The sequence below is a fragment of the Apiospora hydei genome, assembly GCF_038363865.1.
Source record: "Apiospora hydei strain CBS 114990 chromosome Unknown utg000005l_segment0_segment0, whole genome shotgun sequence".
Lineage (NCBI taxonomy): Eukaryota > Fungi > Ascomycota > Sordariomycetes > Amphisphaeriales > Apiosporaceae > Apiospora > Apiospora hydei.
The window spans coordinates 1,014,682-1,033,247 of record NW_027117364.1 but is presented as its reverse complement, the minus strand read 5'-3'; the positions used below and the strand labels follow the sequence as shown (position 1 = coordinate 1,033,247).

The following is an 18,566-nucleotide window of genomic DNA, read 5'->3' as shown; positions in this document are numbered from 1 at the left end:
AAAATTCACAGTAGGGCATAGTCGTCATGTGATCAGGTGTACGGTATTTTTTGCCTGTGTGCGTGCATACATGGCCACTTTCCAGATATGGACTTCAACAAGTGACAGATTGTGGGAGTCGAGGCTCCGGTCATTAGCACGAACCAGCTGTCATGTGGACGATAGGGGAAAAAGCAAGCGCGCAGATGGGTGTCTCAGTGCGGCAGCAGAATGGGTCCGATATCCGAGGAACATCGGACCATCGGTGAGATGAGGTATTCACCAGGGGCTGATCCATCTGGCTGGCAGCACCTATTCATAGACGAATTACAGGACGGATCGTGTTCATGTCAACCATGCGACACCGAGGTAGAGATCGGCTCGAATCCTTTGCAATTGTAAGTCGCCCAATGTGAAGTCATCCTTCCTCTTGCCCTGCCTGGTTGGCTCGTTGCTATCTTTAGCACTCTCGCTCTTGCCGCTTCGATCTTTTTCCGGGCGGACATCGATTCTTGCGAGATGGCGCAGAGTTTGGGCGTGGAACGTTCTTCCCCTTGCAGATACGGGCACGTCTTGATGGGGTGTTGACTACGGCTTACTGATTGGCCTTCGAGTCGCCTACCAACCCATAAAGATATACTTGGCATTCTCCAGATCCACAAGTCGGCCTGTTTTAAGTTGTCCACCATGCTGTCTCACAGCCCCCAGTCACTCGATTGGGATCATGACCACAGGTTTGATGGACGCCCAGGGGGGGGTTGACACGGCTAATGCGAGATCAGGTGAACATATACGACAGTATCTGGACGACACGGTCGCGGATCTGCGGGTTTTGGGTAGGAAATACCAGTGGTCGCCAATATAAAATTTCCATTTAACCCGAGACGGGCAGATGATTGTCTCACTCCTTGGATGGGGGCCGCTTCAAGCAACGTGCTTCCCTGGGCATTGCCCAAATGATTGGAGGGGATGACAGGAAGGAGAAAGATGTTATCCCAAGTTCGCAAGACCCGCCAGGGTAGCTAGACCTTTCCGATCACACAGGTCTTCCGCACTTGGCAGCAAGGCGAAAGTTATCAACTACCAGGTTGCGACCGAGTTGACGCGTGGTTTCTGACGTTGCTGGCTGGTGTGAGCCCCAACGACCTCTGGATCGCGAGAAATTGTCCATCCAGGGGATCCAGTCAACCCAGGTGAGATGTCTCATCATCCTACCATCCTCATTGCAGCACGTCCGCATAGCCTTTCTCCACCCAGCCGTACAGGGCGGGCACCGACGGAGCAGCTGTCTTAGCACAACTCACTCTGTTTCCGACTGTCATGGACAGTTGACACACATCGGTCTGTCGGCGAAGAACACCTCACTACGAGACACCCCTTGTTGGCCTTGAGGATATCGACCTGGAGCGATTGTCTCTGGCTGCCCCGCGGAATATCGACTGATGCTCACTCAGACAAGGATCCTGCCCCCCTCTTGGTCCCCCTGCCTCTCTCGCGAACACGGGCTGAAGCTTATCGGGTCATATATGCTTCATGCTGGTCAAGACCCTTACTCCCAGTGACGTTCTCTTAGAGCATCGAGCCTGCGTCTCACAGTATTCCAAGAACATGCACATGCCCAGCCAAACTTGACCGAATTACTCTGTGGGCGGAAGCCTCCACGCCTCGATCCGAGGTCGGCTCTGGGGGGAGTGTCTCGCAGCTCAACCTATCTCAACACTCGGGAACACGGGGTCCTGCTTCTTTTATCCGCCCGTCTGCCCTTTTGGTCCAATCATTTCGCAATCAACCCTCCTCAGGCTTCTATTCTCACCAAGATAGTTATTATAGCTACTCGATCTTTCGTTTGCTTTCTTACTCGAAGCCTCTGCCCGTCACACCACCTCCTCGCTCGTTTCAGCCTCACTCAGCCTAAATTACATACTGAATCCGACTGCTACTTGCTCTGCTTACTGGCTTCGTTGTCCTGGATGAGCAGGTTTGTTACAGGCCATAGCAAGCTCAACATTCGGCAAAGGTTCGATACTTGACCACCAAACTGGCTCAGTCTTCTCCGCACCCAATCGGTTTGCTCGTTGCGATGCACGAGACTGATCATAATGCGGCTGAAGACTCGCAAGCCTCGCCACGTTCCCTCTCTCATGGCTCAAGCGTAGAATCGGGCCGGCAAATGTCAATAGAGGAAATAGCGAGGGCACAAGAGACCATCAACGCGGTCATCCAGTCTATTCGAAGCCATCGTCCACAGCGCCAGCAAAGCCCACAAGGGAACTCGGCCCAACTCGACCACATCGACGAGATGCCACACACGGAGAGGGGATCTACCGAGGATACATCCGGATCAGCCTACTCCCAAGAATTCCATGACGCATCTCCAATACCCCATGTAAACCCGCTGGTGATCAGAAGGATGTCTTCAGACTCCCTTAACTCGAACAACCCACGGCATGTGGCAGCAGTCGAAGCAGTTCCCCCTCGACCTTTGACTTCTTTTGACCATTTCCCTCCCAGACCCGACACCATACGAACAACCATGTCGGATGAGCACCTGGACCAAAGCGACTCGGAAGTGAGTGATATAGTCATAAACGCCAGTGCAATGACACATCACGACTACTGGGCAAGAGCAGCGGAATCAACACCGACGCTCTTGAGCCACTCCTCCCGGAGGCTCCGCGGCCGACCAGTCTCATATCATCCGTCGGGCTATCGCACAAACGAGCTGTCCCCACGGCCACGCCCGCTCTCGCACCGAGAGACGTACTGGGATAGCGTTGGCAGCCTCGACGCCCCTCTTAATCGCATCAGTTCCCACCGAGAACACAGTTCTCGGACCAGCCACTCGCGGCGCACAAGCATACTGCGTGACGTCTACCAGATGCAGGAGGAGGCGCGTTTGCCAGAGGGGTATACGCCCCCTTCAAGTTCGTCGGGCACGGAGAAGCCGAATCGCCACTCGGCCGCGTCGGTGGACCTGATCGAAGCCGCCAACCAGATCAAGAATGCGGGCTATGTAGGACAGATGCGGCGCATCTCGGGCTCTGGAGAGACTGAAGATGATACTTCGTCGGCGCCGGACGCTATCCAAGTCGGAGGTCACACTTATGTGCGTCATGGCTCCGGCATCGATCGCGAAAACGCCCGACGGCGGCGGCCCCTCCGGAAGCGGCGCAAGGGAAGCCCCGAGGGACCAGACATGGGCATAGGCCATGAGATTCTCTTTTTTCTGCTTATTGCTACTGGCCGTGAGTGAAACCTACACACAGGCACCGCCTGCGCAGCCTCTACATTTGCCTTCCCCCAGCCCGACCGAACGATGTTCCGTGTGATCGGGTTATATCACTTTGACCTCGGAAGCGCCTGATGGTTTCCTATTGGCCACGCGAGGCGGAACCGCCCTCCGAAACTTAACTTGTGTAACTTGGCTAACCTTCTTTTTGTCTCAGAGGCCCTTATGCTTTCCGGTGTGGCCCAAGCCATGATCCCCGCAACCATTATCGGGGCAACGTTCGGCCTGTCGCAGCCAGCAGATCTGGCTTGGTTCTCGGCGGCGTATGCTCTGACGTCTGGCACCTTTGTCCTGCCCGCTGGCCGGCTGGGCGACCTCTACGGCCACAAGAAGATTTTCATCATCGGGTTCATCTGGTTCGCCGTCTGGAGTGTTATGGTTGGCTTCGGCGAGATCGTCCAGCTGAGCACTGCCGCCAACGGCGTCGTCTACTTCGACATCTGCCGCGCCTTGCAGGGCATCGGCCCCGCGCTCCTCGTGCCCAACGGCCAGGCCATGCTGGGACGTGCCTACACGCCCGGCCGTCGCAAGGCTCTGGTCATGAGCTTATTCGGTGCCGCAGCACCATTTGGCTTTGTCGTGGGCGGTGTCATGGCATCGGTGTTAGCAGAGCTTGCCTCCTGGCCCTGGGCATTCTGGATTCTGGGAATAGTGTGCGCACTGCTGGCGCTTGTGGCCGTCTTCGTGCTGCCCGCCACGGAACAGACCAAGAAGAATGACAAAGAAAGTCTCTGGACGCAGCTCGATGTCACCGGTATGCTGTGCGGTGTCACGGGTCTTGTACTCTTCAATTTCGCCTGGAACCAAGCCCCTATCGCGTCGTGGACCACGCCTTACACCTACTTCATGCTCATCATCGGCCTGCTGCTCATCGGCGTCTTCGTGTACGTCGAGAAGAACGCCGTGCACCCGCTCGTGCCGGTCGCCGCCATGCGTTCCCAGACCACCTTCGTACTGGCATGCGTCGCTACCGGCTGGGGCTGCTTCGCCATCTGGGTTTTCTACTACATTCAAGTGCTCGAGATCCTGCGAGGGTGGCGCCCTATGCTCACCGCGGCATCCCTGGCCCCGGGGCCCGTGACCGGCTTGCTCGCCTCCTTGGTGGTGGCGGCCTACATGGCGCGCGTTGGCCCGCACTGGATCATGATCATGAGCATGTGCGCCTTCGCGGCAGGCAGCCTGTTCATGGCCACGGCGCCCGTCGGGCAGACGTATTGGGCCAACACGTTCCTGTCGGCCGTCATCATGCCCTTCGGCATGGACATGAGCAACCCGGCGGCCTCGCTCCTGCTCAGCAACAGCGTCGCCAAAGAGCACCAGGGCATCGCCGCCAGCCTCGTCGTGACTGTCGTCAACTACAGCATCAGCACCGCCCTGGGCTTCGCCGCCACCATCGAGGTCGAGATGCATAAGAACAGCGGTGGCAACGGCAGTAGCGAATACATTGCCCTCGTGGGGATCCGCGCCGCGCAGTACTTCGGCGTGGGGCTCGGAGGGCTCGGCATCTGCGTCGCTCTGGCCTTCTTCGCGGCTGCATGGCGGTCGAGACGGAAAGAGGCAGCTGCCGCAGCTGCTTCGAATGCGGTACCGCCGTCCGAAATGCGGTCCGTGCCGACCCAGAGGCAATACCGGTAGTGGTTGTTGAAGCAAGTAGGTGTGGCGCGTTCGGGGGGTTGGTTGGATACATACACAGGGATAGGGGCTTTTCATGACGAACAATGACGAGAATGACATTCCTTTTGTTTTATTTTGTTTTCTTCATTTTGCTTCACTTCCCCCCCACGCAAGCTAATAATTCTTACACAAAAGCACATCATAGCTCTCACCCTCGCTTTGGTGAAGCAACTCATACATATTACACGAGAACACCTGTATCTATCTAGACTCTCTCACGGCTTCCGGCTGGCCGTCTACTAAATATATGCCATACATCTTGACTAGTTTTGGTTCGCGTCATTCAGTCATGTCCTTCATAGGACTTAGACAGGAACACTCTTGGCATGGTATACTTACAAATTCCAATATTGAACTTGAGCTTGCCGGTGGTTCGGTCCGAGACTAGGCAATCTGAGAACGTTCAAGGATACGAAAATAACAGCAAAGCAGGGCATGATGTGAAAATGTGGTTTAAACTGACAATGTATACGAGAGGGCTAGATGCCGATTCGGGCAAATGAGCGGGCGTTTCTTGGAGCAAGGACTTGTACGAATTTGAACCAGTTTCTTATGTCTACAGGGGTGATCCTAATAGCTATGTTACACGTAGCGTTTATTGCGTGCTGCTTACATCCTGCATAGCGTGGCCTGTCTGGACGTTCTGTACCAAGATGGTCTACATGGTTATCCGTCCGTCACCTTCCATCCCTTTCAACACCAGATCGGCTGAAATGTGGGGGCGGTGGTTGCGAGCCGCTCGTGTGGATTCTGCCTTGCCTAAACTTTACGATCCATCACGCGACTGGATCAGCGACGCGTATATCTCCTCGGCTGTACACCCCATCCCAGCCCCAGAGGTGATATTCTTCTTCCCTTCTCTAACGGAGAAAGAAATGGCAAAAGAAATATCGGCCGGATGTAGAGCCCAGTCGACGGCCTAACCACCCAGGTAACCTCAGAGAAAGAGGCGAAGTTCATGTCAGAGAGTACGGACTTTGTGACCAATAGGGATGGATATTTTCAGCAAAGACACAAGTAGTGAACAATATCAGACAACGAACACCCTGTTTTGAACAAAAGATCCTGAACGCCTGGGGTCCCCATTCGTGACCACATTTCTGCCCATGAATGAAACAATAGAATCGCAACGCCAATGTCTAGCCGGACAAGGGTACAAGGTGGTCGTTCCCCGCGGGGAGTTCTTTCTAGGGGAGAACAAAACCAAAAGACGAGCAAATCCGAAGATGGTCTTTGAGCGATCATCGGCCCCGGCCGAAGCCACCACCACCACGGCTGAAACCACCACCGCCTCGGCCGCCGCCGCCACCACGGCTGAAACCACCACCTCCGCGACCGCCACCGCGGGGAGCACCAAATCCGCTGCCACCACGGCCGCCGCCCCTGGAGAAGCCACCAGGGCCACCGCGACCCCTAGGGCCACCTCGTCCTCCGCGCATGGGGCCACCACGGCCACCGGCGCCGCCGCGTCCGGCTCTCTTCACCTTGGGGGCTCCTGGCGGGGGCTTGGGCTTGGGTAGGAACTTGTCCATGGGTAACAGTCTGTCGCCGCCAATGAAGAACTTGTCGCCGGGCTTGAAGCTCGTGGCAACGATGCCTTCGCTCGGTTTGATGGTGTAGTACACTTGGTTGATGGGGCCGAGGACCTCGTCGACTTTGCCGACCTGTTGGATAGTACACATGTTAGTTGTCGTGTGCGTGGAGCGTATAACATGACACTGTGCATCGCGGTATGGGATGGGAGGAGACTTACCGAAGTCTTGTTCTCGAGGAAGATCTGAGCTCCGAACATGGGAACCTTGGGGTTGTTGGACTCGCAGACCATCTCGCCCTCACAGGCGTGCATGAAGGTGCCCATCTCGAGTATCTGGGCGGGAGGGCCGAAATCACGTTGTCCGAAACCACCACCGCGGCCTAGAGAAGGGCGAAAGCATGGTTAGCTACGGCTGCACTGGGTGCAACAGAAGAAGAGTGTTTCCAAGGACTTACCACCTCCGCGGCCGCCGCCGAAACCGCCTCGTCCTCTGGGAGCTCCTCGTGACATTTTTGCGTCTGTTTGGTGGCCAATTGACGCTGTAAGGATGTTGCGCTGGCGCTTGGTGATATGGATTTCTTGTCGATTGGAGCTTGGGATATTTTTTTTCCAGACTCGTCCAATGCAGCTTTGGCTTTGCTTACCGGAGAAACTTTTTGGTGGTTGGCCGGATTAATCCCGTTCGATAGCTTATCGCGACGGTGGGGCGTCCCACCGAAAAGTGGAGGGGCACCTGCCGACTTTGCTGTGGGTAGGTGCTAGGTGCTAGGTGCTAGAGGTACATAGAGCCAGGTTGAACCAGCCACAGTCACAGCCACAGAAACACACCCCTGACTGCTTGAGTCACGCTGGGCCCCGACATCGACATCGACATGGGGAACACAGGCGAGTGACTCGTCATGTACCCAACCCAGTTCTGCCCAGGGTCAACGAGGGGCAGTCGCCAGAGGTACTTGCACCGAATCAAATACTTATTACTGGCCCTGGCCTGGCCCATATAGCGCAGCTGCAGCGAAATGTTCCTGCCCCACCAACTACCACACCCCGCCTAATCAACTTTCCGTCGTGCTTCGAAGAATAAATAATCGACCTTGACTCACCCGCTCCCTATTCCACCACAACCAATTTCGCGGCGACGTCAACAATACCATCCATCATGGCGGACACAGCCAAGCAAGCCGTCGAGTCCGTCATTGAGGGCGTCAAGAATGTCGCCCTCGGCGGAGCAAACAAGCCCGACAAGAAGGCCGCCAAGAAGGAGAAGAAGCCCAAGGGAGGCGACGATGCTGCCGCTGCCGGGCCTCTGGAGATGACCCCTCCCCCCGACTTCCTGAAGCACCGACTGGACCTCTTCGACAAGATCAAGCAGAGACAAGATGAAGAGCTCGCCCAGAAGCCCCGAGTGCCCATCAACATCACCATGCCCGACGGCACCATCAAGACCGGCACCTCGTATGAGACCACCCCCGGAGAGATCGCCAAGGGCATCAGCAACAGCCTGTACAAGCGCACCGTCGTCGCAAGGCTCAATGGAGACCGCGAACAGCTCTGGGATCTCGACAGACCCCTCGAGGAGTCTTGCAACCTCGAGCTGCTCGACTTCGACGACGAGCAGGGCAAGATGGTCTTCTGGCACTCCTCGGCCCACATTCTGGGAGAAGCCTCCGAGCGACGATTCGGCTGCTCTCTGTGCATCGGCCCCCCATTGACAACGGTTTCTATTACGAGATGGGCCTGCCCGAGGGCGCCGCAGTCCAGGCCTCGGACTGGAAGCCTATTGAGAACATTGTCTCGTCCATCGTCAAGGAGAAGCAAAAGTTCGAGCGTCTGACCATGACCAAGGATGAGCTGCTCGAGATGTTCAACTACAACAAGTACAAGCAGCACATCATCAAGGACAAGATTGCCGATGGCACCTCCACCACCGTCTACCGCAATGGCCCCCTCATTGATCTGTGCCGTGGTCCTCACGTCCCGGATACCGGTCGCATCGAGGCCTTCGCCGTCATGAAGAACTCGGCCTCTTACTTCCTGGGTGATGCCAAGAACGATTCTCTGCAAAGAATCTATGGTGTTTCTTTCCCCGACAAGAAGCAAATGGCCGCCCACAAGAAGTTCCTCGAGGAAGCCGCCAAGCGAGACCACAGGAAGATTGCCAAAGACCAGGAGCTGTTCTTCTTCGACGAGATGTCGCCGGGTTCCGCCATGTGGCTGCCCCATGGAGCCCGCATCTATAACACTCTGTTGGACTACATCCGCCAGCAATGTAAGTCATCGCCACCGTTGAACAACATCGTCTGCAACTGACGGTTGATCGTGCACAGACTGGAAGCGTGGCTACGAAGAGGTCATCACTCCCAACATGTTCAACTCGGAACTGTGGAAGATGTCTGGCCACTGGAATTACTACAAAGATGACATGGTATGGCAGCTTGGCCCAACTGCTTGCCGAACGAAAGCTGACATGTTCTATAGTTCGTCATTGACATGGAGGAGAACACCAAGTTTGCCTTGAAGCCAATGAACTGCCCCGGTCATTGTCGTCTGTTTGGCCACCGCGAGAGGTCGCACAGAGAATTGCCATGGCGAGTTGCCGATTTCGGTGTCCTTCACAGAAACGAAGCATCTGGCGCCTTGTCCGGTCTCACCCGTGTCCGCCGATTCCAACAGGATGATGCACACATCTTCTGCCGGGAGGATCAGATCAAGTCTGAGATGCACGGGCTGTTCGACTTCTTACAAGAGATGTACGGTCTTCTTGGCATGACCTTCAAGCTCAAGCTTTCTACCAGGCCCGAGAAGTATATGGGCGAGATCGAGACATGGGACAAGGCGGAGCAAGCTCTGCGCGAGTCTCTTGACGAGTTCACCGCCAAGGGCAATGGCGCATGGACCTTGAACCCGGGAGATGGCGCTTTCTACGGACCCAAGATCGATATCACCATTGTCGACTGCCTCAACCGCGACTGGCAATGCGCCACGATTCAGCTGGACTTTGTCCAGCCAGTCAACTTCAACTTGGAGTACAACACTGGCGAAGTCATCGCTGCCAAATCCGAGGAGGACAAGGCGGAGCCCATGGTGAAGCCCAAATTCAAGGTCAAGAACCCCCAGGCTGTCATCGACTCGGCCAACGCTGCTAAGGAGGGCAAGCCGAATCCTGGAAACCCGGCGAACCAGGCCGGCGAAACGCCCAAGGAACGAGTCGTCAAGGCGTTGACACCTGGCTGCGCAAGGCCCGTCATGATTCACCGCGCCATGGCCGGATCGATCGAGCGATTCACCGGCATTTTGTGCGAGCATTATGCTGGCAAGTGGCCGTTCTGGCTGTCTCCTCGGCAGATTTTGATTGTGCCCGTCGGTGTCGGCTTCTATGACTATGCCGAGAAGGTCCGGGCCATCTTCCACCAGGAGAAGATGTATGTGGATGTCGACCTCAGCGGCAACACGCTCCAGAAGAAGATCCGTACCGGACAGTTGGCACAGTACAACTTCATCTTCGGTAAGTTGCATATCGAACCTTGATGTTCCTTCCCCTCCTCCTTTGCTCTTGACACAGTGACTAATCATTATCGGTGTATAGTTGTTGGCGACGAAGAGATGAAGGGCGAGCAGGTCAACATCCGATGGCGAGACAATACCTCGGCCCAGGACCGTGGCCAACCCATTGCTTTGGCTGAGGCGGTGGAGAAGCTGAAGCAGCTGAAGACCGATCTTGGCTCATACAACCCCTTCCCTGAGATTGAGAAGAAGCCTGCTAAGGAGGAAGCACCCGCAGCCTAGACAGCTTAGTGGATTCAACGATAAACCATTTGCTATGAAGATGTGAGGCATTATAGGCGTTGTAGAGGGAAAAAATGGGTATTTCATCACGAGTACAATAAAGATGACATCGGGTAACTCGAGCAAAGCGTGATGTTGTTCCTTTTGTGCCAGAATATGCTGTGGCGAGCGACCTCTTGCAACCAGTAGGTAGTGGTACCAACGCCAGAGATGAGAAGCCGGGCCATACAGAATCTTCCAACTTATCGAAAACCAACCTGGAAGAATTCGACACAAAACTCATTTGAAGGTGTACAAGCTACCCCTATTATTCTTATTATGCTTAAATAGGGGTAGCTTGTATATCGTGCATAAATACCAACAGGAAACAGAAGGTAACAATGCCATATGGTGATCAATTAAGCAGTCCATCTCTTGATCAAAAGAAATGTATAAGAGAGTTTGAAACCCTCGAAACAGTTCGGCCAACGTCTTCATCCGTGATGAGTCTGCCCTTGACCCATACACAGAACAAATCGATATATCGTTTTCATATAATCACTGTGATCGAAGTGAAGGCCAGGCAGGCAAGTAAGCAAGCAAGCATTGGGAATAGTGATGAGAATAGCCCCCACGGGCATGGGTGTACCAAAGCGATAAGAAAAGGCAACGCCTAAGTAAACATGAAGTGTAAGTATGTGGTATATCAACAATAACACTCTCCCTCCTTCCTCCATGTGCAATTTCCTTTTGCCCCCAAAGCGCCCCCGCAAGAAAGTCAGAGCAAAGAAACACAGGCAAGAGCGAACTGCCATCCTCATCTTCATTCATCAGGTGTTGAGCCTGCCGACATCCGTCCCTTCCAATTCTCGACCCACCTCAAACCAACATTGGCAAAACTCAATGGAAAAGCGTAGTAGTACGACGTTTGGCCTTTAGTACACACTAGGGGTAGTCGCAGGTGTGCCGCGGGGATACTCGCCAGGCACGTGGGGGGTACTATCCGTTCGGCCCTGGTAACCAGGCCGCGGTACCTGCCCATTATGCCCATTCGGCTGCTGCTGCTGCTGCTGCCCATAGACGGCGCCCATCCTATCGAAGCCCTTGGCCGACCCATTTACACTCTGCCCATTCATCATGGTGGGTTGACCCATAAACTCGTTCTCGTAGTAGGCCGGAGACGCAGCCGAAGTGCTATAAACTGGCCTGCCAGTGTTGTAAGACCCCAAATTGCCCGAGTCTTGGCTAATGTCTGTGGGTTGCGACGAATTCAAGTGGTGAGGGCCTGCCACCACGACTGGCGCACCGGAAAACCGTTGGGAGATATTGTTTTGCGGCATAGCGGGTTCACCATTATAAGGGTTGACGCCATCAGCGACGGCTTCATCGTGGACCATGGCGGCATGACTGGGAGCATCATCCATCTGGACACCCTGGGAGTTGCCATAGTTCTGGCCCACCATCACTTGCGGAACCCGGTCTCTTGGATATGGCTCCCCCACCTGGCTTCCTGGAAGTGCGCTAGCTGCCGCCACGGCTTCGTAATCGTTAGTGATGTTGCCGTTGGAGAACGCGCCATGAGCATACTCGTTGTCTAGAAACCCGGAACTAGCATCGCTGGGCGAGTGGGGGACCTGCAAGCCCCTCTCGGCGTTCACCTGGAGGTCGCTGGGAAATCTGCCACCTGTAGAACACGGACAGTCAGCATCAGGATGGAGAGAGATGTGAGTTGTTGGTCCAGTTGGATGCTGGTTGGGCATTCAAACACGTGCCGTGTCGCCAGGCCGCTAAAGGGGGTACAACGCCTGACTCGTTCCAAAATGCAAAGAGCGTCAGAATTGCTCACCAGGCTGGGGCCGGTTTGAAATCGAATCTTGCCGGGAGCCGGGGCTGGCCACCACAGCCGCGGCGTTCTCGTGGGACACGAAAGGTTCCTCGTCCTCGTCGTCGACCATGCCATCGCTCGAGAGGGAACGCTGTGACGAGCGCGACAAGGTGCGAGCATGCCCTCGGACGAACGTGCTGCGCTCCTCGGGCGATTTCTCCGTAAGGGCTTTGATGTCCTCGTACCAAGCCATCATAGTATCGTGGCTTTCTGCGCGGAATACCCAAGTGTGACCGCGGTGCATGGTACCGGTTTGCCTCCCCTTTAGGATGAACTTGTTCGACGAACCGCCTTCCGTAGAGTGCGAGCCTAACTTCTGCTCGGGGAGATACAAGCTCACGACTGGCGGACCGCTCTTGTCTGCGGACTTGAACTCGTGAAGGTGCGTCGGCGAGAGAACATACCTGGGGGACTGTTAGTACATTCGCTTGACATGATTCTCACGTTGGGGTACCCACCAGCCTGCAGTGTAGCTCTTTAGGTACTTGCTCTTCCGCTCGAGCAGGCCAGCCCTGATCTCCTGACTGGCATAGTGGTCCCGACCAGGATAGTGGATGTGTTCTGGGGAGCGGATCGGTATATCTGGGTTCACAAACTGCGCATCTTTCTGGATGAACATGTGCCATTCGTGGTCCTTGGGCATGGCAATGGGTCCAACTCGCAGATCCTCAATGGTGTTGTAAGATCCGTCGGCCTCTCGCTTAAGGATTCCCGCATAGGCATTGTACGATTTTTGAATTTCGCCCACGACGATGGACTCAAGTTCCCGACCTGATGTTTCCAGATTCAGGTAGGCCTGGTGCAGGTAGGTTTCCTCGTCAATCTGGCGCTCGACTTGTCGGTCCACGGCCAGTCTCAGGAGATACGGATCTTGTTTGCCGGTCGTCAAAGACGAGTCCAACTCGGTCTGGCCCAGCACCTCTTGCAGGGTATTCACTGCCCTCCTCGTGTTCTCCATTTCCTTCTCGACCGAGTTTTTGAAGTCGCCAGACAGGCTCTTGATCTCTTTCATCTTCATGTTCAAGTCACTTCTCAAACCAGTCAATGCCAGGATAACATCCTCCTCGATCTCCCTGGCCTTGTTGGCTTCGATGATGGATTGCTTGTGGTGCGTTCTTAGGATCTCCACCGCGTCGTCCAGTCCGCCGGTAGCAAGGAAGCCGGGCGGCGTTGTCATGTTGTTGGCGACATTGGCCAGCTTCAGCAACGACTTGGATCGATGCTCGTAATGCGACTGGATCTCCCTAAAATACGCGATGAGGTCCTTCAGGATCTTGCGCCACGCCTGGAACCGATTTGCCAGGACCTCGGTAGGGTTTCCTGTTGTTGGGACGGGGCAGTAGAACGCGCTGAGAGCCTCCTCGGGGTCGTGGCTGCTCTGCAAAGCAAGACTGCGGACACTACCCGCCTTCATGCTCCGCCGGCTGCTGCTCCTCTTAAGGCTGCCGCTCCTACGCAGCGAGCTCTTCTTCTTCAGGGTGTTGCCCCTGGACAGGGAGATGCCGCTGGCGGTGCTATCGCCCGTCATGCTCATGTTATCGCCATGACGCGACGATGTTGAGTTGGAGCGCTGCATGGCGGCTTTGTGTGTCGGGCCCTCGATTATCGAGCTTCCTCTCACACTGGCATCCCACTCTTCCGTGAACTTGGGATCGCGCTTCAAGTGGTTGTCTGCGCCGGGGAAGCCAGTTGCGCGTTGGCCAACGTATTCGAGGCCGTTTCTTGGTCAGCCGGGATCCTCTGGGCAGGAGGATATTGCGGCTGTGGCTGATGATATTGAAAGTAGGAATTGTCTGCTGCGCCAGGTTGTCTCGACAGGCCGGCTGGGCTATAGTTGGCACTGAAAAGACGGAGAGTTTGGGGTTAGCAGGAGAAATGGTCGACTAGCGCAGGCATGTATGCGGAAGGCTCGGACTGTCGGGGCGCTTTGTTGTTGGGGACGGCAAGCGGGAAAGCGGTGGACATGAAAGGGGGAAAAGGAAAGACGCAGCGACTACGTACCCAGCGGGATCAATGACGGCCGAGTTGTTCAAAGGTGTCCGTGGTCGTGGTTGCGACAGCGGGGATCGCGCGGTCGCCATTTTGAGGGGGAGGGACGGGTATTAAATTGTTCAGCGCTTGGATGAAGGGTGCGCAGGTATCCAGGTATCTACCTGCTGGCGTGCGAAGCCAAGGGGACCGAGGGCGGGAGGGCACCGACGTCAGGCGCAATGTTGACGCAATCACTTAGACTTTCCTGCTTATCTCACAGCCTTTTAGCTCCATGTCACTACAGTCTAGTCGTCGTCTCTTCTCTGCAGCCCAGATTGCTGGGTCTCAGCCTCTGCCGGCGCCACTCTGGTCTGTCATGGACCTCTTCCTAGTGTCCCAACCCAGATCGGCAAGCCGGGTTTGCCGTGCTGTGCGCTTCTCCAGACTAAGGCTCGAAAAGGTTCAAGTTGGCCCAGACGGCCTCGTCTTAGTGGGCTGGCCGTCGTGCCGTGGAATGTAGGCACAGTACTGTATGCGCTGGGCTGGGGCAGAGGCAGAGGCAGAGGCAGAGAAGGGAGGGGGGTTTGCGGACGCAGGTGCGGAGGGGAAGAGAGGAATGGGAGTTGTTCTCGACTCTGGGTTACCTCTTTTGTAGTGTTGTGTACCGGCTGTGTGTACTGTACGGGTAAGGGAGAAGAACGTGGTGGAGGAGAGGGAGGCCTTCTCCCGTTCGTGTGAGACTATTCTGCACCAGGCGGCGTAACAATAATGATGGCAAATGGACCAATGTCTTCGTTGTCAGTCGCACAATGAGAATGAGAAGAGGGCCGGGAAGGGAGGTATGCAAAGTATATCTGACAGGCGCCTAAAGTTCCAGGATGCAGGTTTGGCCCTTTGGGAGTGTGTCTCTAATGATGATTTGTGGTATTGATGTACAGAAACCGCTTTCGGGCAGGTAGACGACGGGATATTGAATACAGAACCAGATGGTGTATGCAAGCTGCAGTGCTTGGTCAATCGTCGCGGCATTAGCCCATGTTGCCGGGAGCAATGGGACCATGTGAGAAAAAAGAGGATGGATGATGTCGTCGTCACATCCCAGGCCTGTTCCTCCCCCATTTTCCGTCACCCCGCTGTAAACCGTGCCCCAAGTGGCCCCAGGTGGCCCCAGATACTGCTCAGGTCCTCTGCCCAGATGCCCAAGTGGGCCGCTGGCCTGCCAAGGGTCCTTCTTTGGGCTGTTTCTGGCAGTCTGCCACCAGTCTGTCTGCCAGTCTGCTAGTACCGTACCACCCACACCCTGGCAGCGAACGAGCTATCTTTTTTTTCGATGAACTCCCATCAAGTCTCAGCTTGTTTCCTCTTTGCACAGGCAAAGTGACGTAATGCCCTGTCTTTGTTTCTCATTATCCCCCACCCACCCCATGTTTGTTTGGGCTACGGAGTAGTAGTACTCGATCATCAATCCAGCTCAGTGGCTTGGACCTGTTGTTCATTGACAATAATTCATGGCCCCTAGGCAAAGCGGCATCTCGGCAGGAACGCGAAGACGACCATTCAAAAGCAACGGCGCGAGACGGCTCCTCGAACGGCCACCTCTTTGCCCGTGTTTGTCCTACCTTGGGTATTCAACATGGTACAATGATATCAGTACCATCTCCATATTCAATTGACTTCTCCCTCCCCCCACTTCCTTGCCTTCTCCATGTTCGCACAGGATGGGCAGCAGGTTCGCCAAGGCCATGCCCCGATATATCCACGATAGACTACTTCTACATATGCAGTCCCGATCATACATAGGTACATCATCTGCGCCGCACGTGTTGTGAGTCGGTTGTATCCATCTATATGTGCCGAAGAAAGTAATAATACTACTACTAGCAGTCCATGCGCCAATTTCCACGAGCGAAATACGCTGGTCCAGTCTAGTATACTTAGATAATCTCTCAAACCCCCTTTCACTTGACTTCCTAGCCCTTCTGCAGCTCACTTCGTGTTGATCGTGACGAAAGTTACCGCTTGCTATAGTTCCTACCCTATCGTCGAATGCTTGGGCCGATCCGATGATAACTAGTCGCCCTTACGTCCCACTAGGTCATGCGTACCTGGCATGGACTTGACTCGGTTCCCGCGACCGGCGGCCTCCTTTCCTTCGAATGCATCTTAGTTTCAATGCGCACGATGCATCAACTGCCCCATAGCACCCATTGATATATCTAAGACGAGGAACCCCGATATCCCACGTTGCAGTCTCCCCTGGCTATCTCAGTATGCTATACTCCTCCCCTGCCTTATTCTTTGACCGCAGCATGCATGAGCAGAGTCGATGATACAAGTATACTACTTATTCTAGGAGAGCTGTAAGCTCCGGACATATTATGCCAACTTGTAATCTGGTCGTTACCAGCTACTGCTATCTGCTCGAGTCCCGTCCAGACCTCAAGCTATGTAAGTAATTATGGATGAATCAGCCCATGCTATCATCATCGAACCACCTGCCAACGCCGCGCCATGTGAATGCTATTCGTAACCCGTGACTTTTGCACAAGAAAAATATAGTAGTAGTCTCAAAAACACAACGGCGCACCCCATACGTCCCATCCCTTCCAAGTAACGAAGGCCCAGTTTACACACACCGACTAGCTGAACAACATACATACATCATCGATATTCCGGCCCAAGTAACGAAGCCCGGTCAAACACGCCCCTCAGTATCCTCCCCTACTGTTTGTGAGCGGCGGGTGCAGCAGACTCGGCCGCCTTGAGCTTGCCTCTGCGTCTCGGAGGTGGTGCCTGCGGCGGCAGCTTCTTGGCTGCCACCGCTGGCGCGTTCCCGTTCGTATTGATATGGACGACCGGCGCAAACGGCTTTCCGTGTCTGGACTTGGGGACTTCGGGTAACGGCTTCTTCGGCTTCCGCGGAGGTGGTGGTTCCTTGGACGACGTCGCCTCACCGCTGTTGCTTGGAGCTACCACGTCCTCTGGAGAAGTCGGCGGCGCGTCAGCGTCGCCCGCCTGCTCGGCGGTACTGAGCTCGGCCTTTCGACTGGGCGTCTGTACGCCGGGCTTCTCTGTCACCGCCGCCACATCAACCACACTAATCTTGCTGCCTGCGTCTTGCGACTCGAGACTGATACCCAGCAGTCTGTTTGCAACCTCACCTGCGCCGTCGTGTGGCAACCAACTGACCTTCCGCACCCGGTTCACCAGTCTCAGAGTTGTCTCATCTGCGGGGGCAAAGTGCGCATTTCCCGACCCGGCCATGATTCTCAGCACCTTGACGATGTGGTCCTCTTTGTAGTAGGGCGGTTGGTTGAGCTGCGTGTGCGCAAGCAGCGGATATAACACGCGAAGGTAGGTGTGTCGCAAAGACATCAGCTCGTAAGGCAGATCGAGGAGGTTTCGTATTATGACATCGAGAAGGACGCGGAGATCGTTGGTGTAGAAGTACTCGTATGTCGCCTTGGTTGTGAACAGGAGGTAGAGGAGTTTCAGAATCAGCAGCTGGAGCGAGGTCTCGGTCTCGCGATTGAGAAGAAGGATGAGGTTCTCCCCAAAGGTGCGAAACTGCGGCCCGTACAGGCACAGGCACTTGACGACTCTGTTTGTTAGCAATGCGTTGGGCGAGGTAGGATCTGCCGCGGCGGCGGTGGAGGCAACCATGTACTGCTCGTTCAAAATGAGCAGGACCTTGATGATGGCGTAATTGTAGGGATCGTGGGCATCGTCCGAAAGACCCTCGGTCATCTCGAAGAGGTAGGAAACGAAGCCGTCGTCGACATGCATAAGATCTTCGGGGCGCAGCCGTTCGAAGCGAGGCATCTCATACATCAGTTCCAGGAGCAGACGATAGAGCCTGGGGTCGTCATCTCTGTGGCCATTCATCAATTCCAGCAAACGGTGAAAGCAGCCCTCGTTGACCATCTCCCGGTAGGTGGTCTCGTCGGCGCGCCCGTCCAGCAGGAGGAAGCTTGCAATGGCGTAGAGCGAGGCCGGCTCGTCCTCCTGCAGCATGCTGTATATTATCTGCGTGCGCACATAGTGCGGGTCGGTCTGGAACAGAGGGCTGTTGAGCAGTCTGTCGGAGCAGGTGAAGACGTCATCTTCGGATTGGGAAAAGTCCTGTCGGCATTTGGTGGCGAGATCGAGCCATCGGCGCAACGAGTCGTCGAGGGATTCGAAGTCGTGGGCGGCGCAGGTTCGGGTGAGCACTTCGTTGAGTTCTGCAGGTGGGCGAGCAGCCGCCGCGGTCAGCTATCTTTCGGCAGAGGGGGCAAACAAGTCATGCGCACCGTCCCATAGTTGTTCCTCGGTCTCTATGGTGTAGGTCATGTCCGATTCCTCCATGACGAATTGCTTCAGGGGAGATTGCGCAGGCTGGAGAGCGGGGCCAGCATCACGAGCATATATCGAGAATGCGCTGCGATGGAGGGGGCAAGTACAGTACACTGTTGGTGGAGGGAGCAGACAAA

General features: G+C 55.3%; 6 protein-coding genes across 6 annotated transcripts; 3 read left to right on the top strand and 3 right to left on the bottom strand.

Moving 5' to 3' along the window:
• Window positions 1-2,512: 2,512 nt before the first annotated feature.
• PG997_005813 (uncharacterized protein) lies at window positions 2,513-3,232 on the top strand (the record flags this gene model as incomplete). The annotated part of the gene is made up of 1 exon (XM_066810128.1): window positions 2,513-3,232. The coding sequence occupies one exon, from the start codon at window positions 2,513-2,515 to the stop codon at window positions 3,230-3,232; it is 720 nt and encodes a 239-aa protein (XP_066669051.1).
• A 201-nt stretch (window positions 3,233-3,433) lies between these two features.
• Window positions 3,434-4,903, top strand: PG997_005812 (Efflux pump; the record flags this gene model as incomplete). The annotated part of the gene is made up of 1 exon (XM_066810127.1): window positions 3,434-4,903. One exon carries the CDS (start codon window positions 3,434-3,436, stop codon window positions 4,901-4,903), a length of 1,470 nt encoding a protein of 489 aa, XP_066669050.1.
• Window positions 4,904-6,183: 1,280 nt separating this feature from the next.
• Window positions 6,184-6,986, bottom strand: PG997_005811 (Gar1/Naf1 RNA binding region-domain-containing protein; the record flags this gene model as incomplete). Its single annotated transcript, XM_066810126.1, has 3 exons — window positions 6,184-6,606; window positions 6,696-6,856; window positions 6,932-6,986. The coding sequence occupies 3 exons, from the start codon at window positions 6,984-6,986 to the stop codon at window positions 6,184-6,186; spliced, it is 639 nt and encodes a 212-aa protein (XP_066669049.1).
• Window positions 6,987-7,632: 646 nt separating this feature from the next.
• PG997_005810 (uncharacterized protein) lies at window positions 7,633-10,259 on the top strand (the record flags this gene model as incomplete). The annotated part of the gene is made up of 5 exons (XM_066810125.1): window positions 7,633-7,989; window positions 8,040-8,742; window positions 8,801-8,898; window positions 8,952-9,978; window positions 10,060-10,259. 5 exons carry the CDS (start codon window positions 7,633-7,635, stop codon window positions 10,257-10,259), a joined length of 2,385 nt encoding a protein of 794 aa, XP_066669048.1.
• A 914-nt stretch (window positions 10,260-11,173) lies between these two features.
• PG997_005809 (PH domain-containing protein) lies at window positions 11,174-14,204 on the bottom strand (the record flags this gene model as incomplete). The annotated part of the gene is made up of 4 exons (XM_066810124.1): window positions 11,174-11,922; window positions 12,085-12,527; window positions 12,582-13,844; window positions 14,125-14,204. The coding sequence occupies 4 exons, from the start codon at window positions 14,202-14,204 to the stop codon at window positions 11,174-11,176; spliced, it is 2,535 nt and encodes an 844-aa protein (XP_066669047.1).
• A 2,611-nt stretch (window positions 14,205-16,815) lies between these two features.
• PG997_005808 (uncharacterized protein) lies at window positions 16,816-18,441 on the bottom strand (the record flags this gene model as incomplete). The annotated part of the gene is made up of 2 exons (XM_066810123.1): window positions 16,816-18,317; window positions 18,387-18,441. The coding sequence occupies 2 exons, from the start codon at window positions 18,439-18,441 to the stop codon at window positions 16,816-16,818; spliced, it is 1,557 nt and encodes a 518-aa protein (XP_066669046.1).
• Between the last annotated feature and the right edge of the window lie 125 nt (window positions 18,442-18,566).